The sequence below is a fragment of the Aedes albopictus genome, chromosome 2, assembly GCF_035046485.1.
Source record: "Aedes albopictus strain Foshan chromosome 2, AalbF5, whole genome shotgun sequence".
Classification (NCBI taxonomy): domain Eukaryota; kingdom Metazoa; phylum Arthropoda; class Insecta; order Diptera; family Culicidae; genus Aedes; species Aedes albopictus.
This window is the reverse complement of record NC_085137.1, coordinates 214,907,615-214,934,104: the sequence shown is the minus strand read 5'-3', so window position 1 is coordinate 214,934,104 and position 26,490 is coordinate 214,907,615. Positions and strand designations below refer to the sequence as shown.

At 38.1% G+C, this 26,490-nt stretch overlaps 2 protein-coding genes across 7 annotated transcripts in view; both read left to right on the top strand.

Moving 5' to 3' along the window:
• The window catches only part of LOC109401725 (lipase member H-A), a 58,978-nt gene extending 50,352 nt beyond the window's left edge, over positions 1–8,626 (top strand). For both annotated transcript variants that reach the window (XM_062848727.1, XM_019674316.3), the window contains exon 4: positions 8,427–8,626. In XM_062848727.1, the coding sequence (XP_062704711.1) occupies positions 8,427–8,523 (97 nt within the window). In that variant the 3' untranslated portion in view covers positions 8,524–8,626. The remainder of the gene's footprint in view (positions 1–8,426) is intronic.
• Positions 8,627–13,977: 5,351 nt separating this feature from the next.
• Positions 13,978–26,490, top strand: part of LOC109401719 (pancreatic triacylglycerol lipase) — a 71,816-nt gene continuing 59,303 nt past the window's right edge. The window contains exon 1 of one of the 5 annotated variants that reach the window (XM_019674306.3): positions 13,978–14,296. The gene's annotated coding sequence lies outside the window, so the exon portion shown is untranslated. The other 4 variants (XM_062851108.1, XM_062851109.1, XM_029855020.2 and 1 more) reach the window with 4 other exon arrangements.

Here is a 26,490-nt window from a genome sequence, read left to right as displayed (position 1 = left end):
TTACGTGCATAAAGTTCGAGATATATGAATCAGAATGGGCTAAAAATGCTACCATTATTTTTGCCTTTCTCGTGCACCAAGTTGTACCGAAAGGCTATATGTTCACTCCAAAAACGAAAATTTGATAGAGCCTCCGGAGGGGTCAAGTCTTATATACCAATCGACTCAGCTCGACGAATTGAGGTGATGTCTGTGTGTGTGTATGTATGTGTGTATGTATGTGTGTGTGTGTATGTATGTGTGTGTGTGCGTATGTGTGTATGTGTACAAAAAAACTCACATCACTTTTTGGCAGTAAATCTCAACCGATTTTAATGACCGACGGTTCATTCGACGCGGAATCTGGTCCCATTGTTTCCTATTGAAAATGGTTCAGATCGGTCCAGCCGTTCCGGAGTTATGGCCATTTAGGTGTTCCGGACCGGTACCCCAGGAAGGGGCCAGATATGAAAACGCTGCAAACCCATCCACTCAAATAAATTGACTGATAAATTCTATGTGCACAAACCACATAGATTGCAGGTGTAATCAGTTTAAGTGCAAGTAATAGAAACTATTAGGAATACCTTCATTTTACATTATGAATAGAATACATTCGAAGTGTAGGAGCATAAAAAGCAAAAACTCTGCACACACGACATTTCAAAACAAACTTGAACATGAAAAACAAAATGGGGTGCGCAAGAGGCGAGCATTTTCGTTCAATTAATTGGCGAATTATTAGATATTGGAAGGTAAGTAAATCGTTACTCGTTTCTTTATAATCTAAGAAAATTATTCTCACGTAGGATTTCGTTTGCAGAGTTGTACATATGGAATCAGTCATTTATGATGGTCCACTGCGAGCTCAAATATGACGAGCGACGAGCTGGTTAACAAGCATCCGGATCCTGGCTGCAATAGCAGCTGGGATGAGTTATGTTACCGGATAACAGCAGAAAAGGAACCAAACTTATCTACAGTGCCTACCTACAGCTCTACCAGATGATATAACCACTTCTCAAAAACAGCAGCAGCAGGCGGTTTGTTCCGGATCATCGCCACTACAAGCCACTATGGAAAGTATCGAGCGGACCGAGCGGATAAATCAACATCAGCCACTCAAATTTGCGGTGCTGCAGTAGCCGAGTCCTGCGTTGTGAACACTAAATATTCAATGATAATAAATTCCTCATTAGTTCCTATTTTGAATCCGAATGAGTGTGTTTTTAATTCATTTTCCTTATTTCATGGCTTTAAACCATGAGCCTTGTCATAAGCAGTACGATTGAAAACCAATAGATTGGTTATTGCAAAGCAAAAGCGCCGCACATGGAATCTATCATGACTGAATCGATAAAGATTCAATAGCGGCGCACATATTTTTCAAGTGTGAAAGCAACTGGTCTCAATCTAAGTGCAGACATTTTAAAATCAATATGCTATTTTTTCTGAGTGTCCATGCGGCACATCAAACTACGGCATTTTCGATAACTTGATGAATGGTAGGCAGAAAAATAGTCTCAGACCATATCTGAACCGGTAGTGTCCCGGAACCGGTTCCAGCTGTCCTGCCGGAAGTGACCAAACATAAAAGTGAACTAAACCCATGCATGCGACATATCAAACCGCGGCTTTTTCGATAACGCGATGAACAGTAAGCAGGAAAACTTTCTCAGACCATATCGGAACCGGTAGTGTTCCAGAACCGGTTCCAAATGTCCCGCCGGAGGTGGGAAATGAAAGTTAACCAAACCCATGCATGCGACATATCAAATAGTGACTTTTTTATATCCTGATGTACAGTAGGTAGTATTATATTCTCTGACCATATCTGAACCGGTTGTGTTCCGGAACCGGTTCCGGGTGTCTCGTTGGAAGTGGCCAATATAAAATTGAACTAAAACCATGCATGCGACATATCGAACTGCAGCTTTTTCGATAACCTGATGAACAGTAAGCAAGAAAGCATTCTCAGACCATATCGGAACCGGTTCCAGATGTCCCGCCGGAGGTGGCAAAGTATAAAAGTTAACCAAGCCCATCCATGCGACATATCAAATAGTGGCTTTTTTATCCTGATGAATAGTAAGCAGGGAAATATTTTCAGAACATATCTGAATCGGTTTTGATCCGGAACCAGTTCCGGGTTTCTCACCGGAAATGGCCAAATATAAAAGTGAACGAAACCCATGCAAGTGACACATCAAATCGCGGATTTTTAGGTTTTTTGATTTAGCAAAAAAAAGTTTCCGGCCATATATCGATATCAGTATCGGAGACCACAAAGTGATCTGTGATTGTTTAAAAAGTTATATCTTTGCTTGTTAGGATCATGTTGATATTGATCAGCCCCCAGTGTTAGTGAAGGTGCTCAAGCGGTCAACTGAGAAATCTGATATTATTCAGCTCTGCTTATACGTTGAACATAACGTCGGACTATATCCCATCAATAATTTTTGAGTCAATTCAATGATGGCTTTGATAAAATGCTTACTTTTTTTTTAAATATCAGAATTCAAGAACACTTTGACTTACGTCGACGGAAAGGTCGTGAGAACATATACGACGAGAAAGGCATTATCACCACTAGGTGGATTAATTTGGGTTTTTTTGTTAGTGATTTCTGTAAAAGTTCTGATTTTGGAAGATTAAGCAAAATTCTACCGAAGTTTGTTAAAAATAAATATACATAGAATTTGACGGCCTGCTTTTTTGTTCTCCTGAAATTCTAACTGCTGAACTTGGCACTTTATTTCCAGCGTGTAAAATAATCTAAAGATGCAAAAAGATATCTAAATTAATAGAAACATCCCAAAATCTAGCACCATTTAATACTAAACTTGTTCCGGAATCGATTTCAGAACGGCAGCAGTAATTTTAATATCACAGCGTAACAAAAATTATCTTTTGGTCTGTCTCAAGAGCAAACTTATGTGTCTCTGACAGATTTTGGGCCGCTGAATCCGAATCCGGGCTCAGATTTGCTCCAACACGTCACAATTTTGAGCTATACCTCAATTGGTAGGGCAAAATATGCGATTTTAGGCTTTTTTGACTGCAACTTATTAAGCTTGGAAATATTTTTTTAATCAATCAAAAGGTTAATTGCTCGTTTAACATCTAAATTAATGACTCATGCTTAATATTTCGTTTTACCAAATCGATTTTGATAGTTTTAAGCCATTTATGTTAGGTACGATATTTGCCATACAAGTCACCCTCCAAAAGTTGCATGCAAGTTTTCATACTCACATAAAATGCTTAAATCTATCAAATTTGATTAGGTAAAACGAAATATTTTGCATGACTCGTAAATTTAGATGTTAATTGACCAATTAACCATTTGATTGCTTAAAAAAAATATTTCCATGCTTAGTGGCTTGCAGTCAAAAAAGCCCAAAATCAAATATTTTGCCCTATAAATTGAGGTATAGCTCAAAATTGTGACGTGTTGGAGCAAATCTGAGCCCGGATTCGGATTCAGCGGCCCAAAATCCTTCGGAGACACATAAGTTTGCTCTTGAGACAAAAAAATGTTGCGCTGTGATTCAATAAAAATGTATAAATAAGGCTCGTAATACGAAAGTTTGAATAGAAATAAAGAAAAAACCTTATTCCTAGGGAAAAAAAATCTGAGGATTCCTAATGTTTAATCTCAAAAAGCCTAACTGAATGCATTCTCTCATATATTGGTTTTTGATTTTCATCAAATGACGGTTCGATATTCTCTAAATCGGTTTTCATTCACATTTAGAGGGAGGTTCAAGGCTGGTCGAAAACTTTTAAATTTTCACTAAAAAACATTTTTAATCAAAATTTCTTAAAAAATGGTTTCTTAAAAAAAGGGAAACATTTTCCACTCAGAAAGAAAAGAAATGCATCTAGTTTCACCTTCAGTATATTTAATACAATATTGTCTAAACTTCCGCGACCCACCAAAAATCAGCTCGCGACCCACTGGTGGGTCGCGACCCATACTTTGAGAAACGCTGGCCTAAACTGATGGTATGTTATGTTTTTTCTTTGTTTTTCAGGCCCAACTTACTCATTTGCTTTGGGTGTCAATTATATCCCTAACCCCCTTATTAATTGTAATATCTTTTTCGTGACGCCGTGCTGCCGAGCAATAGCAGCTATGCATATTTTTTCATCTGTTTAGTCTTTGTTTTATGTTTAATGTTATGTTGTTTTATGTTAACTGTTTTCATAATTGAGCCATTAGTTATAATTATATGTGTGCGAACAAACTTTTGTTTACGTTGCCTGTGAGATTCACCACAATAAGTTGAGCCAGGGCATACGGGGGAAATGCATTTGCCCTATCCCAGGATTCCAGAGGATATGGAGTGACATTAACATTCTTAGCAAAGTAACTCCAAACGAAGCAATATATTATTTTCCCTTTTCACAAAACAATTGGTACGAGATGTACCCGTTTACTGATTCTAAAAACAATAAAAACGCTGCACAGTAGGCCTGGCCACTTTAATGCTTGTAATGCATCTCTGATGTACTGCAACCATTAATAATGACAAGAAAAATGATTGTAGTAGTCGATCCTACCACTTTTCATGATTTTTTCAATTAATGGCTGTGTATGTGTAGACTAGACTAGAACAGCATGTGTATATTCATAACATACCGCGTAACTGCGACTTTTACTGTAACTGTGGGAAATTTGGGTTACCATTTTGGATATCCAAATCCAAATCCAAATTTATTGTTAATAGCAAATGTACCCTTATTGGTTTTGGAATCTAAAACTCAATAAAACAACCACCATCTTCCAGACCAATAAAATGGCCACAACTCCGGAACGGCTCGACCGATCCGGACTATTTTCAGTAGCAAACATTATGGTAAAATTCCAGTTCGAATGATCAATTCGTTCACAGATATACATAGATACACACAGATACTAACAGACATCTCCTCAATACGTCGAATTGAATTGATTGGTAAAAGTGACTTATCCTTCCGAGCGTTCGTTTTTGAGTGAACATGTAGCCTTTAAATACGCTTTGGTGTACGAGAAAGGCAAACACAAGTAAAAAAATACGTCATTTTAAACCGTATGCTTTGTTTGATCAGTATTATGTGCTCCTTCAACATATGCATTCATTTAGAAAATTTAAACGACAGATGTGAAATAAATTTTGCGACTGTAAATATTACTTTGAACGAACTTTGATCACCAAAATGAGTTGAGAATTTTCAAAATTCACGTTGATTTCACTCATTGAAATTGAAAATTTTAAACTCTGGTGGTAACAGCGAATTCAAAAAATTAAAAAAAAACTATGAAAACAAGTTGGACCTTGTTAAATGCTATTCGAGACGGTCTAAAAATACACAAATCTGGAAAATAATTGATCCTTTTTTTTGACAAAAACTGTAAACCAGTAAAAAAAATCCCGAATAATATTTCACGAAGTCGGATACTTTTTTCTTATTTTTTTTTATTTGCTATAAGCTCAGTGTACCAGTCATGGCTATAGTACATGAAATTGTTGATTTTCAGCCTTTTACGCTGAAAATCAACAGGAAACACTTTATGAATGAAAGTTTACGTTTACATAAGATGGTTGCATTAGTTTAAACTTTCCACAAATTCTATCAGAAAAAAAAACATTTTCCTTAATAGTTTGGCTCCCTTGCACTTTATTTCGCCATAGTGTACCAGTATGGCTAATCCCGTAAGGAATGCACACATAGGGTGGCGAGCCACTTGGGCAGTGGCCGGTATTTTGGGCACTTTTCACTATAACCCAGTCAATTCCAAACCAAATAACTTGAAATTTTGTACACGGCTAGATACTATACGTATCTCACCACGTTCCAAAAAATGTATCAATTGGTTAAAAATTGACTGAGTTATAACAGAAAAGTGCCCAAAATAGGACCCCTGCCGAAATGGTTCCACTTCCCTAATGCGAAGTGGAAATTGAAAATTAAAATATTGTGTCCTTAACTAAATACTTAATGTGCTTTTGGCTTCATTTCCACATTTTTCTTGTAAAGTATGAAAACGTAACTATCATTTGACACATAGACAATATTTGCAAGAGTCTTCATATTTTTGTAGAATTAGTTTTCCTTAGGTAGTACCATAACTGTTACAGGCATTCTAACTTCAGTGTAGTTATATGTAAGAAAAATATATGCATTGTTTTTCATTGGAGCCTGTCAAAACTATTTTTGATTAAAAAATGCAAAAAATGTTTGCTTTTGTTTTATTAAAAATACATGAAAAACAAATTTGAGAAAAATAGTTAGAAGTATGTATTTAAGGGGCTGTCCATAAACCACGTGGTCATGAGGGGGGGGGGGGGGGGGGGTTCGGCCAATGATCATTTTGTATGGACGAATTAAATTTTTTGTATGGACTAATGACCACGCGGGGGGGGGGGGGTTTGAGAAGTCCCAAAAAAATGACCACGTGGTTTATGGACAGCCCCTAACACTTATGTGGCCGGCAGGGTACCCGGGTACCTTTTTCAATTTCAAATCTCGATATTTTAATGGTTATTGAGACTAGGATGTCGAAACTCTGTTAGATCTTAAAACTCGTGAATGTACATCAATTAATGGAGTTGACCGAATTTTAAAGTGAGGAGGGGCAGGGGGAGGGGCTCCTGCATTTTTTTATTACGTGGAAGGCCGGCAGGGTACCCGGGTACCCACGAATTTGAAATGATCATATCTCCGTCAGTTTTTCATCGATTTTAGAAATTTTTAGCTCATTCAACTCAAAAACTCATCATCTATCGGGAAAATATTTGGTTAGACCGATCTAATCACCGTGGTTTTCGGAAAATCCATATTTTTGGGAGCATGTCCTTATACCATATTGAATCATATATTGTTAAGGCTAGGATACCTTAAATTGTTTATGGTCAACCATGGCCCCACGGGAAGCGTGTTCCGAAATCACAGTTTCAAAGTCAACACGTTTTATGATTCCAGGCCGGTCAGATACAATATGCCAAAGCAATTTTACGATGCTTGGCACCGAAATTGCTACGAACCTACCGAAAATCCCGTATATTGTATTGTATAAAAACATGGATCCGGAAATCCGGATTTTCCGGTACCTATGGTGATCGGACCGGTCCAACCAAATACGATCTCGATAATGAGTTTCTGAGTTGAATGAGGCAAAAACTTTTAAAATCGGTGAAAAAATCGTTGAGATATGATCATTTCCATTTCGTGGGTACCCGGGTACCCTGCCGGCCTTCTACGGGTGTTTTTTTTGCTGGCCACACTACGGTTAACCATCCTGGTGTACTGGGCTAACTTTGAGGCTGAAAGTCAGTTTTCTACAGAAAAATAATTAAAAAAAACAATCGAAGGGTAAGGTTTGTGGAAAACTGAAATTATATGCCAACTAACATAGATTCGCGATGATACTCTCAGTGTATTTTTTTTTTCTAAAGGTCCATCAAATATCCCCAAATATTTTCGAAAATGTCAATTAAAGCTAACGAACTGTTTTTGAGAAATATTTTTTTAAGCAGCAAATTAGGGTTTTTTCAAACGCCCTTTTCAAAAGTTGGATGAGGAAAAATTATTATATGTTAATGCAACAGTAAATGATTCATGAAATCCAGCGCATTACCAAAATCACATTCAAATTTAAATAAAATGGCGTTTTGTTCGCGTTTTGGACTGGAAATGCTCTCTAACCAAATTCATGTTTTTTTTTAAATATTCAGCCCTATTAATTTTTCGGTTTTCCAAGTGTCAGCCTTATGTAATTATCCCATACCTTCAGACTTTTGTTGTAAGCCTTACTTGAATTCAGCCTTTATTATTGTGCATTCCGATACGCAAACCCGTGACTCTAGTCACGCCCCTGTCTGGCATTAGTGCATGTCTGATGCATCTTAATTTTGCAAACATCAGTCTGGTTTGTATTCACCTCATTACCCGCTCTACGGCATTTCCTAGTCCCTTTTACTTTCCTCGAGAGCAGCAGGTTTTAGGTTACGTGCTGTAAAAACAAAGCAAATTATGTAATCTAGAAAAATGACATAGAAGTGAAAAAACCATCGCAAGAATGGCTCCTCTGAAGGATTGATCGAATAATGCTGCAATTTGGCTTTATGGCCGTCCTAGATCGCACGCATTTGTGTGAACAGGCGGCGGCGTGATCTCGATCAAACCTAGTGCTTCGGTATGCAGGTCTTTGAAGCCGGTCATTATCGTTCGTTACCACTTTGGTTGGCAATTTCTTTTTCATTGAAAGGTACTCCTTTAGGCTGTGAGGTGTTGTCCGTAATTGCTTTCCCAATGTATTGGGATCGTTTTGTTGCGCCACCGCAGGAGAATTACTTAAAACTAAGATTTAACATAATAACAAGATTGTTTGGAAATACTTCTAACGAAAGCTAAACATCAAATCTCATCAAATTGATGTTTCTAATCCTTTCCCTTCACAGATCCCGCGGTCTTTACTTCCTGAGTGCCAACATGAATTCACCGTACGCCCAAGGTAGAAACTTCTCGCTTAAAGACGAATATCCCATTCCAGGGTGAAGCGGCCGACACCTGTTGTTCACCTTACCTGGTAGCCCAGATGACCGCGAGCATGAAAGCATCGATCATTTAAAACAATAAAAACCGATCTAACCAATTCAACCTTCGCACCTGATGCAACCTGCGCGTGTCTTGTTATTGCTCTCATACACACCTCCCTGGTTCGTACGTAGGCTGACTGATGTGGCTGACCGACACTGGTCGACAGTAAGAAAGCTTGTGAAAAACGTTAATCAGAAATACAGAGCTATACGAGTTTATTGCAACTTGTTCAGAGTTGCAATAGTGATGGGTTACTTAGATTATTACCTCGCTGATAATACACAACACCAGCGAGGCCACAGCGGCCATGATCATGTTTTTAATCAATTTTGGTCAGTTCACCACCAATGCCTTCCCGGATATAGGGTATCGCGCCACTTGGGCGGTGGCTTCTATATTCGTCTGTTTTCCGCTATAGCTCAGTCAATTTTGAACCAATTGACTTGAAATGTTGTACACGGGTAGATACTATACCTATTTCACTGCATTCCAAAAAGTGTGTCAATTGGTTCAAAATTGATTAAGTTATAGCGGAAAACAGACGAATATAGAAGCCACCGCCCAAGTGGCGCGATTCCCTACTGGATCCAAACTGTGTAACCGTGAACTCAACTTTTTTCGATTCCGTTGACCAGTGTAGTTCACCATATTTCTATCAGATGCCCATCAAATAAAAACAATCCGATGGTCTCTACTCGAATTGCACCAGCAGCATGGATGCATATGGATGATGGTGCATTTTTCGAGCATTTACTGACTCTACTTCGTGGGTGTACAAACATATTGAATATCTCACTGTGGGGGCGAATGGTCAACTTAAATTTATTGCTCCAACCGGTATCAACACTTCCAGCGGATCACGACAGTCAGCAGTGGAAGGAGATCAAGGTAAGTGGCTGTGAGCTACGATTAGATTCAGTTTTATGCGAAATTACACTTTATGATGCCGTAATTCTACAATTCTGTGGTTCTGTGTCAAGCCAGGTGGAAGGTGATTAACCTCTTCCACGTTCAGGTTGCCCTCTAAAGTAATAAGGAAGTCATTTATTTTGACCGCCAATCAACCGAATGTTAGAAGTCGCGCTAATGAGGCACCTTGATGATGAATTAGAGATGGTAATTAAGTAGTGGAGTATGGCTGCAGCCTCACATGGATGATGGAGGAGGTGAAAACATAATAATTGCTGCATTCTCACGATCGCATTGGGGAACTGATAACTGAATGCGTTCATTGAGCGTTGCACTCAAGTATGGTGGCACAAGATTTATCAAACAAGTGCGAATGAAGTTTTGCAGATGATAGTATCACTTCCATATTTACAGTACTGGATTTTTTTTTGTGAAGTAATCAACAAGCTGTAAATTTTGTTCTCTTTGAACGGGTCTAAGTCAAGTCAAAGGTTTTTCAAAAAGCTATGTATTAGTCATAATTGTGCGACATTTCATTTCATTCGGTTCACTTAATCCAGAGATATAGCAATTTTACGAAGAACACTCAAATATGAAACATTTTACTAGAGTTGCTCCAACTTCATGTAAAGTTATCCAATCGAGTCCAAATTTGTACCGTTTATAGCTAACTAGTTGTGCAACTGGCAGGTAAAATTTGAGAATATTTGGTTTACTTTATAAAATATAACAGCTTGCTGAATATATTCAAAATATTAAATAAAAGGTGCATGCTTCAATTAATTTGCAACTAGCGCCGCCTACTGGCAGACCCTTGAACCAATCAGCTAATTAACTGAGAGACCTTAACCAAGCTAACAACATCACCGAAGACATGAACTTTCTAAGTGATCAGAGTCCTGAGATATATGGAACATAAGATTTGTATGCTCACTAGCGCCGCCTTGTGGTGGAATTTTGAAACAAACGGTCAATCATTTGTTAGTTCTTGACCAGCCAAATAATATTGCCGAAGACACCAACTCTCCAAGTAATAAGGATCATGAGATATTTGGTATAAACATTTCATCAGTGTTACGTCTGTTTGTCTCTGGCATGACAGATATCACAGACAGCAAGACGTAGCACTTGCAAATTTTCCATACCGTATATCTTAGCACCATGATCACTCAAATATTCGGTGTACTTAGCAAAGTTGTTAGGTCAGCCAAGGTCTTACTTTTGATGGGCCGTTTGATTCAAAATTTCGCCACTAGGTAGCGCTGACGATAAATCAATTTTTATATTCTATATATCTCAGGACTCTGATCACTTAGAAAGTTGGTTTCTTCGGCAATGTTGTTTGGTTTATTAAGGCCTTTCAGTTGATTAGCTGATTGGTTCAAGATTCTGCCAGTAGACGGCGCTAGTTGCAAATTAGTAGAAGCATGCAACTTTTACTTATTATCTCGAAAATCTTCAGCAAGCTGTAAGTTTTTATAAAGTGTAGGGAAAATTCTCAAAATTTATCTGCTAGTTGCACAACTAATTAGCTATGAATGATACAAATTTGAGCTCGATTGGATAGTTTTACATGAAGTTAGAGCGACTCTAGTAAAATGATTCATATTTGAGTGTTCTTCGTTAAACTGATATATCTCATGATTAAGTGAACCGAATGAAATGAAATTTTGCACATTTATGACTAAAATATAGCTCATTGAAAAACCATTGACTTGACTTAAATACGTTCAAAGAAAACAAAATTACAGCTTTTTGATTACTTTACGTTTATTTGCATAATTTTGGAAATGTGTAACTAGCGCTTCCTAGTGGTGAAATTTCGAAACAAGTGGACTATTAACTGTAAGCCCTTGACCTACCAAACAACATTGTCCAAGACACCAACTTTGTAAGTGACAAGAGTTCTGAAATATATGAAATTTAAAATTTGCTTGATCTCTAGCGTCGCCTAGTGGTATATGCAAAAGCATGCCAAGTTTGATAAATTGCCTAAAACATTTTTAGCAAGTTGTTTCTTTTTATAAAGTACACAAAAACTATTCAAATTTTAATTACTTGTTCCTCAACGAGTTAGATATAATTGGTACAAATTTAGTCTTGATTGATTAACTCTACACGAAATAAGAGCCCTTCTAGTAGAATACCTATTATTTGAATTCTGTTTAGCAAATTACTGTACCTTAGGATTAAGCGAACCGAATTAAATTTAATTTTGAAAGTTTATGATTAATGTATTGCTCTTCATGTACAGTTGGACTCGACTAAAGTATGTCCAAAGGGAAAAGAAGTTGCAACTTATTGAATACTTTTCAAAAAGTTCTAATCATTGCAAATTTGCTACAACTTTGTAGAACATTTTGAAATTGTAGAGAGAATAATCAATCAGCAGATTTTCGGATAAGCCACACTCGAGTGACCGTACTCATTTCACAATAATACAAAAAAAATGACAGACTTAGCAGAAACATTTTTGGCAGTGTGCTGTTTACTGATGGAAAATTCCTAGTAGACAATAGGACGCGAAGCTCAGCAGCTAAGCGAAAGTTATTTTTAGAAACAACCCGGTTCAATTTCTCGGGTTTGAATAGCGGTGTTTGTGTGTAGTGGTATGGAACCTGTTGAACCGTGTAGCGCATCTTAATACAACGAATAGATTATGATTTTACCAAGCTTGGTATTTGGTGAAAACATTCGCGAAATGATGCGATTCGCATTCGACAATGATACGTTTTCATCTTTCCTCGCTCTATCAAATCAACCTCCCGTACGAATAGCACACGAACAGACTCGACGCTGATCAGCATTGTTGGCTGCTCCTTTTCGTCGTTGAGCTGTTGCGTTCCAGCCAAGCCTGTCTTTTCATCGCTTTCGATGCTTTTCGATCAGCTTATCGCAAAGCATCGTAGGCTGGAAACATTATTGGTGTGGTGTCGGTACATGCGCATGTTGCTTCTGCTTGCGTGTTGAGCGTTCGTGCCGTAGCTTCTAAAACCAACCCATTAGGTGTTGTTCGGCTGTTCGGGTGAGCATTAGTATGGGACAAACATCAAATTCTCGATCCAGTCGACTTTTTCGATTCCATTTAGGTCCCATATGAACTGTTCAAAATTTCAGCGCAATCGGTGAAACTATAATTTAGCGGAAGCGGTTCAAAGTTTTCATAGGATTTACTATGGGAAAAGTTTTTTTTGAATTAGGTTCGACTGTAGAATGAACTGTTTTCGGGTGGCTTTTCAGTCTAGCGTCTTGATTTTACGCTAGACTGAAAAGCCACCCGAAAACAGTATGGGAAAAGTTATACTTTCAGATAAAAAATCCCAGAGGTCGCCCTTTGTCCCCTTAATTCAAAACGATCAATGCTCCTTGTAGAAAACAAGTGGGGCGGACAAGTGGGGTTCCGTTACTTCCACGGTTTCTCAAATTATACTAGAACTATAGAGGAAATAGCGAGCCGAACCACGGCTATTTGAGTTACCCCCGCACTCCACATCCAGGAGCTTGAGTTCAACGGGTAGCATAAGTACTAGCCAGGACCCGAGTATCCAGTGAAGAGTGAACAACTTGAGGCGGTGGCAGGTGGAACGCTTACTATTAGAGTGTACTCATGTACGCCCCTAGTAGCACACTTGTTCTATATTAGTATATGTCGCTGTTATATGACCAAATTTGGTCATATATGATTAATATAAGCTTTTGTAGAACATGTGTGCTACTAGTCCCCTTCTCGAAGTCATCCCTAACGGGTGTAACGCGAAGTTAAGGAACAAGAATGTGTTTCTTGCGGGTCGATCCCCACATAACCCCACAGAACCACCTCTTGCGTATCTGATAAGCAGATTTTCTTATTATATGACAAAAAAAATACCCTGAGTCTCGGTCATCTCTCGGTTTGTTGATTCCTTGTGTAGATTCAATTATTCTGATCAGTGGTCTGGAGTTGCATCGACGAATTGAACGATATGCTCATCTTGAGTAGCACATATAATCTACAAAAGTATATGGAACTCTTGTATGGCCGAATTTGGCAATAAAAGCGATGCATATACTTTTCAAGAGCATTTGTGCCACTAAAGATGCCCATTAAGGTTTTCCCTGAGTTTGCTCTATTACATGTTCTAATAATTGTTAGTCCATTTTTCAAGCAACGGTAATTTATTGACTTCGTGGAAAGGATATTAGTGTACACCATTTTTATGATGCGACTTCTGTTTAGGTATTTCATTACAAAGAAACGAAGGAAAACATTCGCAAAGAAGCGAAACTCCGAAGAGGATGCCATGCGTCTGATCAATTGCTTCTATCCTCAATTGAAAAAGTTCAACTGCCATTCAAAGCGTTTGTCAGATTTATTCTCTGCGGCAACGTAACCTTTCCGAGGGCACCGCATTTTACGACCGTGTCAATAACGTTGGTACAAGCCATCTCGAACCACATACCTCGCACCGTTTAAGCCAACATACCTTCCAACAGAAAAAAAAAAGCAAATCAAAACAAAACTTTTTGCCACAGCCCAACCATATTGAGCAATCTGCATCTAAGGCGTCCGTCGGAGTTCCGTCCGAATGCACAAAATACTCTCACTCTCTATGCAGCAATGCAGCCCGCTTCACCTACCTCAACCTCGGCGCAAACATCGCATCGCAATGACTGACGATCGGCCGGCTTCACCGCGAACGCGCCATGCGCCTCAACAAGCAACTCCGACAAGCTTCTCGCGATCACACCACGCGGTCCGCAAGAAAGCCCGCGCTCCGTTGCGTTCGTTTAGTTTTTCTTCAACCGTCGTCGCGATCGGAATCACCCTCCTCAACTCAAAGCGGTCAAGTTAGTAAGTGGCGCGATTCGGTGTGTCTCAGTCTCAGTGCTCCAAACTGATCGCGTAACATCCATAACAACGTCGCTGCCATCGTCGTCATCATCGTCGTCGTCGTCCCCCAGACGTGCAAAACAGTTCGAATGTAGTTCAGTGATAGCAAGTTTATCGGCCCTCGTTGTTGGCGTTGCTGTTGTTGTTGTTGCTGTTGTGAAGAGCAGACGTCGTGTGAGGGGTGTGAGGGGACCACCACCGCAGGGGAAATACGGATTCGGCAGTGAAAAACTGTATAGGTGCTTGGACTCAGTGAGGAAGGTCGAAGTCTCGTCGCGGACTGTTACAAGTGATAAATTATCATTCATTACTCATCGCGAAATTTGCGGTATTTCCATTTTTAGGACAATTTCAAAATTTGCGCCGTCAGTTTTGGTACCTACCGCATGCGTGCTGATGGAAAGTGAGCGGCAATCACGCAATGACTTCTTTCTTATTCAATACAGCGCACTGTGTATGAAATGGCCGTTTTAACGCGTTTAAATGAACAAGTTGGAATTAGTAACACGTTTAGCTGTCATATAGGTCTGGCAGCTTCACAACAGACATACAAATTCATACACGTTATCATGAACAGGAATTTTAAATTTCAAACATTCATTTTTTAGTGCAGCACATCTACAAAGATCTGGTGAGCTGCCTGGTCTGCTGTGCTGCACGTCGTTTTATAACACCCGGATCTCGTGTGGACACATATTTTGCAAGTTTGGTTTTAAGCATTCTTGCGACATGCCCTGCCCATCGCATCTGTTTGTCGTTTAAAATCTTCTAAATGCCGGTATCGCCGTAGAGCACAACGAGCTCGTGGATCATCCTTAGTCACCACTCACCATTCTATTGCACTCTGCCAAAATCGTCCTTAGCACTGGTTATTGACCATGGTCCATGTTACGTACCCGTTGAGAACTGTCGGTTTTTTGAGCGTCCTGGAGTAGCAGTGTTTTTTTTGTCGCAGTTTGTTCTGCAGGCAGTCCCACTGATCATACGTTTTCGTATTCCGTGGTTCACGATGAACCGAGGTAGACGAATGCCTTCACCACCTCGAAGGTATCCCCGGCTTTCGTAAAACTGCTACCAAGGCTTGTCCTTTCTCGCTTAGTTCCCGCTACAACCATGTCCTTCGCTACTCGTTTCAGGCGGGTTTACAGCCCTGTCACCAAGCCAATGATATCCATAACGTCAGCGAAACAAAACAATTTTGCGGATCGATTGAAAATCGTACCTAGGATGCTATCCCCAGTTCTTCGCTTGATACTTATGCCACTTATGAACAGCAGGCACAAAAGTTCATCACCTTGTCGTAGTTCTCGTCGACATCGAAAGAATCAGAGTGTTCGCCCGCAATCTTCACGCAGTATTGCACACCTTCCATCGTTGTTTGTATCAAACATGAAGGCTTCCCGAAAAAGCCGTTCTCGGCCCCAATTTTGCAAGGCTCTTTTGCGGTCAATACTGTCGTATGCCACCTCGAAGTCGACAAACAGGTGATGCGAGGGGATCTGATATTCACAGCATTTTTGGAGGATTCGCCATGTAATAGATTGTCGACCAGCTATCAACGAAGCCAGCTTGATAAATTCCCTTGAACTTACACTCTTCTGGTATTTAGTTGTTCCATTCCCAGATCCTGACAAACTGGTCGATGCAGACAAGTTGTCAACTTTTCGGGTTCATCTTGATTTCAGCTTATCATCATACTTACTAGATGCCTTATATTTCTTGAGTTGTTGAGTATCATGATCCTCGGTAACTACACTTCTCACCGTTCAATACTTTTGACAGCTCCGTTCCAGCAGTCCTTCAGATGGGCTTCATCGAGCTCGTCTTTGTCCGAGAACACTGACTCGAGATTCAGCGCATAAGCTCAGGTGACATCTGGTTATTGTGGACAGACGTCCTAAGTCGTACTGATACGACCTTGGATACCGTATCAGGTTTGAGCTACGCGTAAAATGCGTCCTGTCATCATCAGTACTTCCTGAGTGATGGTTATGTGCGTTAGGCGTTACGATGAAATCTGTTCCCAGCTCTTGTGTGTTGGCTTAGCTCTAGGTAGATGGTATGACTAGTTCTAAACATTCGCAGATCGGCAGTTCGGGCTAGCAGAAGCTAACCCTCTTCCCTGTTGGCCTTCGACCAAAGCTCCCACCAGCGTTAGTTATTCGATCTTCCCTAGAGTTGCTCGCAACCCAGCCGGTGCACGCAACGAGGCAGAGATAACGGGGTTTGCATTACGCGTTAAAGCAGCCTTTACCTTTCACCTGAAATTGTGAATATTGATTCACCTTGAATCTGAATCAAAATATCTATGTGAAGTAATATATCTGTCCATTTTAGATTTACGCAAGAGTGACACATGGAACTGTCATCCATTACCCGGAATGATGCGTTCAGTGCACGTCCTACAATGATCAATGATCAATGATCCCCCGGAACGAAAATTTCGATATCATAACAAAGAAGGATATGTATCTTTTGATATTTCTGCAGGAATTCCTTCACGGATTCCTGAAGAAGTTTCTTCTGCGATACTTTTAGGAAATCTAAAGGATTTTTTCAATGCAATCACTTGGAACTTCTCCAGAACTAGTTTCGGAATTCCTTAGGAAGTTTGGAATTCCTCTCGGTCTCCCCTTGGAGTTTTTTTCTCTGATTAACCCAGATGCTGTTGTAAAAAGTACAACACTACCAAAAAAAACTCGCTTTTCGTATACAGCGCGAGCGCGGTGCAGTTTCGGTTGCTTGATGGCGCGCGTCCTGGAAGGTTAACAACTCTTCTTTCCTTCAGTTGCCCGTGGGACACTTCCCAGCGGGTAGTTTGAACTTCTTTCGCAATTCCACTTTAATATGTGATAGATTCACTCCCAGGGGCACTGTACCAGTGGACGAGAATAATCCCGTGCTGAACCGTGGCAAATGGTAACTTTCGAACGCCACAGAACCGAATAACACCACAATACGTGTAAACGCGGCGGGATGGGGAATTCAACTCTTTATTGTTTTGTCTCTACATGGAGGTTATACACAGTGTGTTAATGTGGACTAGAGTCCCTATAATTAGAGTCTGGCGGACTTTCACTTTCGACCGGAGCCAATCAAACATGACGTCATAGTGTCCTCACCGATAAATGCTACACCGTGACGTCATGCTCGATTGCCTCCGATCGAAAGGGACAGTCCGACAGACTCTAACTAGACTGACTCTAGTGTGGACTTATTTGCTGGGGTTCTCCCAGATTTTTTTTTTTTCAAATTTCCTTTTGAAAATTCTTTTGGAACGTTCAAGAGCTTCTTTTGGTATTTTTCCAGGACATGCTTCTGAGAATCATTAATAAAAGTTCTTTCCTGAAGTCTTGCAGCAAATCTAGGTATTTATGCGGCAGGAGCCCCCTCTGGAAATTCAGTTTTTAATACTTTCTATATGCTGAATTCTCTCTTCATTTGCATTTACAACTTCTCCAAGAGTTTTTTTTTCTAAGAATCCTCATGGAGTTATTTCTGGGAGTCCTCCATGACTTTTTTTTTTGGAAATACTTCAGGAATTATTTCTGCATTTTTTCAGGATTTTCTTCAAACATTCCAGAAGTTTCTTCTGGGAGCTGTTCTTATGTTCCTTATAGAAATCTTCCAGGACAGGGGTTCTCCAACTTTTTAAGCTAGCGACCCGCTTTTGATTGTTATGGAACTTGGCGACCCGCCAGCTCATATGTTCATGTCGTATACATTTAAAAAATGGGCTAACTTTTTGAATAAATACATTTTATCGCTTTCCTAGTCTTTAATAAACCAACGTTAGATAGTTTCTAATACAAATTTTAGAAACAAACGAAAGTAGAGTTTATAAATCTATGAAGATCTATAGGCAATTTCATGCTTCTGTAAAACTTTTCACTTTTCACTTTCACTTTTTAGCAGTTCTAATTTCTGTGAAATTCCGGATTATTGAAATTTAGGAGTATTTTACCGAACCTATGCTTTACCGAAGTTCGGTAAAAATGAACAGATAATTTATTGGAGATTACCAAGCGTTTGTTAGTTTGCTTCGGTAGTTTGTTTACTGGTTTTTAATATATCAACAAATTTCTGAAATTCTAACTGCTAAACTAACCGTATAAATCTAACTGAGTAACTGAAAATACAAACTTCAAGCAACAACTTAAATTATTTTTTAGAAGGCTAGAAAGATTTGAACTATTAACCTTTCAAACGTAAACTCATAGTTTTCGAATGGATTTCCAGATTAATAAGGGTGAAACCTAATTTCTGGAGATTACTCGTGATTCTTTTAGAGAGAATTTGAAAATTTAAAAAAGAAACATGTCTAACAATAACAGTTGACATAAATTAATTGAGACATTTATTGCAATATCGCCGTAGCTTTCGCGACCCATCAGTGGGTTGGGACTCATAGTTTAAGAAACGCTGTTCCAGAAGATATTCCTAGGAATCCTCCAGAAGTTCCTTCTGCAAATGTTCCAGAACTTCCTTGTGTGAATGCAAAGTTCAGAATTGATAAGATTTATTTAGGAGTTTCTTTTGGGAATCCTTTAGGAGTTCTAAAGAAATCCTACGAATACCTGGAACCCAGACTAAACTCCTGTTCCCCAAAGTAAGTAACTCCAAACAGACAAAACTCCTGTAATCCCAATAGGAATTTTGAATGATTTCAACATTATTCATCATTAAATACAAAATTTTATCTACACCGTGTCCAATAAGTTCTCATGCAAAATCAAATTCAATTCATTTCACATCTGTAATTAGGATTATCAAAGTAAATATATTTATTGAAAGGCAAATTAACTCTGACCAAATGCAGCATATGTTTTGGAATTAACTGTCCTTTTTCCTTCTCTGATGATCGCTTATGTGTCGTAACTCCATTCCAGCTGGCACGCACGCCATTTCTTTGGTATTTAGTCACATTTCAACGAGTAATGATTTTAAGCTAAAATTAATTAGGTTCCTGTCCTCACCATTGCTAGTAGTAATTATGACCAAAAGAGAGAAAAATATGAAACTCTGTATTGGTAGAGTACGAAGCCATTTTATTTTGTACAAAATAAAACGTGAATCGATCAATAATGTCCATTTACCTGTTTTAATGAAATTTGTTGTGTTAAAGAAGCATGGCTGTATCTTATCTTGTTGATTCACAACATTCTCACTTCTAAAACGTACTTGTATCCTTATTGTGGTAAATTTTGTCCAAAATTAACGGTTTATGATGTTTATCTTTAATATAACGATAATTTTCAAGGAAACCAAAAATTTAACCTTACCCGAGCAGAAGGGAATAACAACAGCATAAGGAGCTGTGTTATTTGAGAAAAATAACTAAATAATAGAATCGATTATTTTTAAGTTATTACCATAACATATTGTGTTACAAACTTGTCTGTCATAAGCGGCAAAATAACAAATTCCATAACAAAAAAAATGTTTCTGGAAAACCATTTCACTAACTTGTTTTGTTAGTTTCAATAACAACTTAATAACAGTGAATTCGGAAAATATTTCAATAACCAATTTTGATATTAATATGTTATTAATAATAATCGGAGAGCAGAAATAGCTATGATATCAAACTTGTTACTGAATAAGTTATAATGCTTATCATATAAAATTATTCGCTTTGTCTCTCAAACCCGCCAATAGCATGAGGTTCATCACTATGACGTAAAAAATATTTTCAAATGATCGAAAAATACTATATTCAGCTCTTAATTCATTCTAAGAGATTTTAAGATAATCGAACTTTAATAATTTCTGTATTTTCAAATACGACGAGTTTCGATTTCCACCTGTTATTTATGAACTGTTATGCTTTAATTGTTTTCGGAGCACGTGTGACCTTTGTTTTTTTTTTCAGCATAGAAACTGAAGAATTTTTAGAATGCTCAACAGTTTTGCAGATTTTTTTTGGGATATTGGAAATATTGTACAGATTATTGCATTTTTCCTGGAAAGATTGTTTAAATTTATCCGATTTTTTCCTGGATTCAAGAATTATGTCGAATAGGGTAACGGTCGAATTTTGAACCCCTAGAGGACATTAGTTTGAATTTAAGTCAAAATCAAACAGATTCAGATGGTATTACACATAATGATGATGTAAGTATGGTCGTAAAAGCCTCCGCTGTCCGTTAAAAATATATACAAGGTCATTTCTGGCTGAATATTTGATGAAAATGACTGATTTTTATAGCATCAAATTACACTGTTTTGGGCACCCCAATACATTTTGGACCCTCCTCAATATATATTTTGGACACCCGGTGTTTAAACCCGTTTGAAACTATTTTCAAAGAATCTGCCACTTGAATAAGTTGGATCACATCCTAATTACTTGATTGACAAAGGCTGATTAGACGAACTTTGCGAATTTAATGCGCTAGAATGATAAACGTTTTTGTTTACATCTGCAAGTTTCTTCAGCATCGCAATCTCTTTATGTAAACATGTTGCGACACTCGTATGGATGACCAGATTGATAAAATTTAATTTCAAGGCAAATAATGATATTTCCAGTGAGGAAATGATTGCTACCCGTGTAGAGCAATCTAGTTTAACGAATGATTTTTAAATTTTGCGTCATCTCTTCATTAAATCTGTGTAAGTTGTAATAATACGACCCAGGGGGTCCAAAATATATGGGGGTCCAAATTATATTGGTTACCCTATTCTTCCTGGATTCTACAAGAATTCCTTCAGAAATTTTGCTATAATTTCCCCTGAACTTCCACTGATGATTCCTACAGGACTTTAACCAGAATTTTTTGCAATATTTTTTTTATAAAATTCCTCTATTTATTTCTCTAAGGATTCTGTCAAAAACTCCTTTTATGTTTATCAAATGACAGTCATAAAATTCTTCCAAAAATTTGTCGACAGATTTGGTCATAAACTTTTCCATAAATGACTCCAAAAATCTTCCAGAAATTTCTCCGAAAGTTCTTTGACGGAATCTTCCATGGATTTTCAAAGACTTCTCAAGAAATTCCTCCAGAATCCTGCATAGAATCCCTTCAAGGGTTTTTTCAGAATTTCCTGCGGTCATTAGTCCTGAAGTTCATCTTAAGATTTCTCTGAAAATTTCTTTGAGGATTTCATCATGAGTTTTTCCGATGGATTCTCCAGGAGTTTTTCAAAAGATTCTGCCAAGAATCCTAATAATTGCTCAGAAGAATTTACTTCGGATTTTCTGAGAAAATTGCGCCATTAGTTCTCTTGAAGATTTCTCCAGAACTTCCAAGTGCTTATCCGAAAATTATTTAAGGAATTCTTAAAAGGAGTCGTTCAGGAATTTCCTGAATACAAAAATGGAGCAAGACAAAGGGACAGGTCATAATTGTCGAATTGTTGCTGTGATTTCAAAACTTGTTACTGTTGTGCTATTGCTGAAAAGTTCATCATTAGTACAACACGTTATTTAAATGTAATTTAGTTAATGTATATCAATAGCTTGATTATAACAAAACAAGATTGTCAAACAAAATTTGTTATGGAAAAGCTATGCCTTGATAATTTAATAATAACAAAACAAGATATAAAAACAGGTTATGTGATTTCGTAGTTATTAACTTGCTATTCTCCTCTGCTCGGGTATGGACTCTATTTAGGTACCGTAGAATGAAAAACTTTTCGAACATTTTTCTTGCGTGCCGGAGCAAACGGATTTCAGAAAACGGAAGTATATTGCAAGTTTTATAAAAACAAATAGAAAATAATGTTATTCTAAACCGTATGTTTTATTTTATCAATATTATGTTGCCCTTCAATACATGCATTCATTTTGAAAATATAAATCACAGATGTGAAATAAAATAATATTTTTTAAATTTGTATTTTGTATGAGACCTTATTGGACACGGTGTATCTTCTTATTATAATTAATTGGTTTGTTTAAATAAAGACTTTCGGCTTCTTATTATATTCGCTACAAGTTTTCCAAGAAATGCCTTCAACAAATCCTGGAAAAATCGATAAAGGCATTTTTTCTGACATCAAGTTTCATATTTTAAACATAGCTTCTTTTAGATGACATAGGTTGTCATACCATAAAAACGAATATGTACAGTAAACATCAAGTAAGACATTCGTTCGCTTAACGTTTTGCCTTTCTCGTACACTAGTGTACAGGAAAGGCTATATGTTCACTCCAAAAATGACTTTTTGATAGAAGGCCCGGAGGGTCGAGTTACATATACCAATCAACTCAGCTCGACGAATTGAGGTGATGTCTGTGTGTGTGTATGTGTGTGTGTATGTGTGTGTGTATGTATGTGTGTATGTGTACAAAAAAACTCACATCACTTTTTGGCAGTAAACCTCAACCGATTTTAATGACCGACGGTTCATTCGACGCGGAATCTGGTCCCATTGTTTCCTATTGAAAATGGTTCGGATCGGTCCAGCCGTTCCGGAGTTATGGCCATTTAGGTGTTCCGGACCAGTATCCTTGGAAGGGGCCATACATAAAATGCAGCAAACATATACATGCGACACATCAAACTGCGGCATTTTCGATTACCTGATTAACAGTTAGCAAGAAAACAATCTCAGACCATATCTGAACCGGTACTGTTTCGGAACCGGTTTAAGATGTCCCACTGGAAGTGGCCAAATATAAAAGTGATCTAAAACTATTCAAGCGACACATCAAACTGCGGCATTTTCGATAACATGATAAACAGTTAGCAAGAAAACAGTCTCCGACCATATCTAAACTGGTAGTGTTCCGGAACCGGTTCAGGATGTCCCGCTGGAAGTGGCCAAATATAAAAGTGATTCAAAACTATGCATGCGACACATCAAACTGCGACATTTTCGATTACCTGATGAACAGTTAGCAAGAAAACAATCTCAGGCCACCGGTAGTGTTCCAGAATCGGTTCCGGATGTCCCACTGGAAGTGGCCAAATATAAAAGTGATCTAAAACTATGCAAGCGACACATCAAACTGCGGCATTTTCGATAACTTGATGAACAGTTAGGAAGAAAACAGTCTCAGACCATAACTGAACTTTTAGTGTTCCGGAACCGGTTTCGGATGTCCCGCTGGAAGTGGCCAAATATAAAAGTAAACCAAATCCATGCATGCGACATTTCGAAGCGCGGCTTTTATGATAATGAAAGGTTGGCATAAAAAAAGACTCAGACCATATCTGGACCGGTAGTGTTTCGAAACCGGTTCCGGGTGTCCCGCCGGAAGTGGCCGTATATAAAAGTGAACAAAACTTATGCATGCGGCACATCAAATCACGACTTTTCCGACAACTTGATGACCGCTAATCAAGGAAGTAGGCTAAGACCACATTAGCGACTGACAGTAGTGCCGAAACTAGTTCCAAGTTTCCCTTCAAAAGCGGCTAAATATAAAATTGAACCAAACCCATGCATGCGAAACAGCAAAGCGCGGCTTTGTTGATATCTCGATAAACTTAGCAAGGAAATAGGCTCAAACCAAACCCATACATTGAAGTTTCGTGGTTTTTTAGGTAACATGATGAAAAGTTGCAAAAAATAGACGCAAGTCATATCAGTGTGTTGCGGAACAGATTCCGGGTGTCCCGCCAGAAATGGTCAAATGTAAAAGAGAACCAATACATGCGACATATCATTGACTTATTCAATAACATGATAAACGGTTAGCCAGCAAATAATCGCAGCCCATATTTGGGAGAACCGGTAGTGTTCCAGAAGTGGTGATGAGACGAGTAACCCACCGGAAGTGGTAAAATATAGATGGAAACCAAACCAGAGCAGCGTTTTTGATAATCTGATGAACGGCCAACAAGAAAATATCCCAAGTAACAATTTTAATTTTATCAAAGTTTTTTAGCGCTCCAAAAATCCTAAACATAAAACCATTGATGCCGACTTTAAAATGCTCTCGAGTTCTTGCATGCCTCAATAAGCCCACGTTCTGGCTAGTTGGCCCAGTCTTATTATGGTTTACAGGACTTCGTGTGCAAACCGGCTTAGGATTTCGGGTTGTATCATAGTTTTATCAATCTTCTAAATAAAACCATCTTCTGACTTGTCAAATAATTGTTTTGATTATTTTTCACTCTCAATGTTCGATCGTCAGAATAAATTATGCTTGGTTGTTTATCCAGCCATCAATTGGAAAGATGCAGATATGGAATTCAGATTTGTTTTCCTATTTAATACGTGTCAGGAGACATGCCACGGAAAATTTATGGTGAATGTGACTGTGATAATGACAAAAACTAAGTGCGCCACACAAACTATGCATATTTTGGAAGTTAAATGCATTTAATTTAGTTGGTGGAATTGGGTGCAAAATAGGTTTTTTCAACATACCGGAGTTTAAAAAAAAATTATGTAATTTTTCTGACGAAATAAAATGACGGAAACGTGATGTATGGTTCAATTTGATCTTAATCTGTACGTGAAATCATAAAAATGAGCAATAATTTTGCTGTATTTACATGAGTTATCCCGGCTAGGCGACATATTTTTCTGATAAAACTCTGTGTTCCTGATGATTCCTCCAATAGGGCTAACCCTCCTGAGGTGGTCATAACTGAGCTCATGATAGAACTAGCGGTTTTATCACAGCATGATTTTGGTTTATGTTACGGCCACGAAATCTTTTGTTGGTTTTATGCATTGCCTCACAGTTTTGTGTATTTGTTTACAAAAAAAATCTCTCCGACAACAACCGCAAATACAAGTTTTATTGAAATGGTATATAACAAGTGATAAAACCAATTCATGTCTACTGGCAAGTTTTTAATTGAAGATGTTTATAGCAGAAGGTATATGATAGTTTTATGGAACGCCAAAGGTTCAAAGTAAAAAACTACCACATAAAACTAATTTAGAACAACTAGCTTTATGACATGCTCGTATAAAACCAGGATAAAACATGAATAAACCTTCAAAGCATGCTGATTGTTACTTGGGTAGTCTCACGCCATATCTAGGACAACTAATAGTATTTCGGAATCGGTTGCGGGTGTTCCATTGGGAGTAATTAAATAGAAGTGAACCAAAATCATGCATGCGACACATAAAATCGTGGCTTTTTCAAAACTTTGCCAAACGGTTAGCAAGAAAATAGCCTCAGATCACAATAATATTCGGCTTTTTATGTAACCCGATGAACAGTTGACAAGAACATAGTCTCAGACCATATTTGAGATAACCGGAATCGGTCCCGCCGGAAGTAGTCAAACGTAAAATTAAACAAAACCCATGCAAGCTGCACATCAAATATCGGAATTATAAAAGTGAACAACATAAACGTCAAAGCAATAAACGTTTGGTAAGATTATAAGTGAAGAAATGGTAAAAGTCTTCATATATGCAAGAGAACAAAATCGTGACCAAAGCGATCTCATCAAATCACACCATTTCAGATTCCTGCGGTGTAAATTAGTAGGATGGATCAACGTTTTATGGAAAAAAATATAATTTGATCGCATCAACACCGAGTAAAGTTTTTTCAATCTTCAATCACCTTTTGCTTATAAAATGTCAGCTCACAATTTGGGTGCAGCTGGTTGAGCCCTCGCTCTTCTCATAGCAATTTAATTGAAATTTGAAGTGAAAATTCCATGTTCTGCATTTTTCATCAAATCAAAGTTTAAATTTCACATGGATCGTGTTACCAATGATAATACATAAACTATAGCCTAAAGTGTGCTAAAAAAAACTTTATGCAATTCAGTATTATAATTGACATTTTATATAGCTCATTTTGGTATCATAATGGCCAATTTTTCCGAACTGGCTCATTATGCAACTGAAATGAGTTGCATAATGAAAAATAGTTGTATAATGTTCATAATGCAACTCATTTGAGTTGCATTATGAACATTATGCAACTCAAATGGGTTGCATTATGAAAAAATCATTGCATAAAATTTTGTATGGAACTCGTTGCAAAACTCGATTTTTTCAGCACTCTTCGTATTTATCCAACTCGGCAAGCCTCGTTGGATAAATGTACGACTCGTGCTGAAAAAATCAACGTTTTGCAACTCTTTACATAAATAACTATTGTCGAAGATCACAAAGTAATCCGTGATTGTAAATAAAGTTAACCTTCTTCATGCATTAGCTGACGCTCACGCCGCTGCCGTAGTGAAAAGAATGGAGTTATAATGATCCCA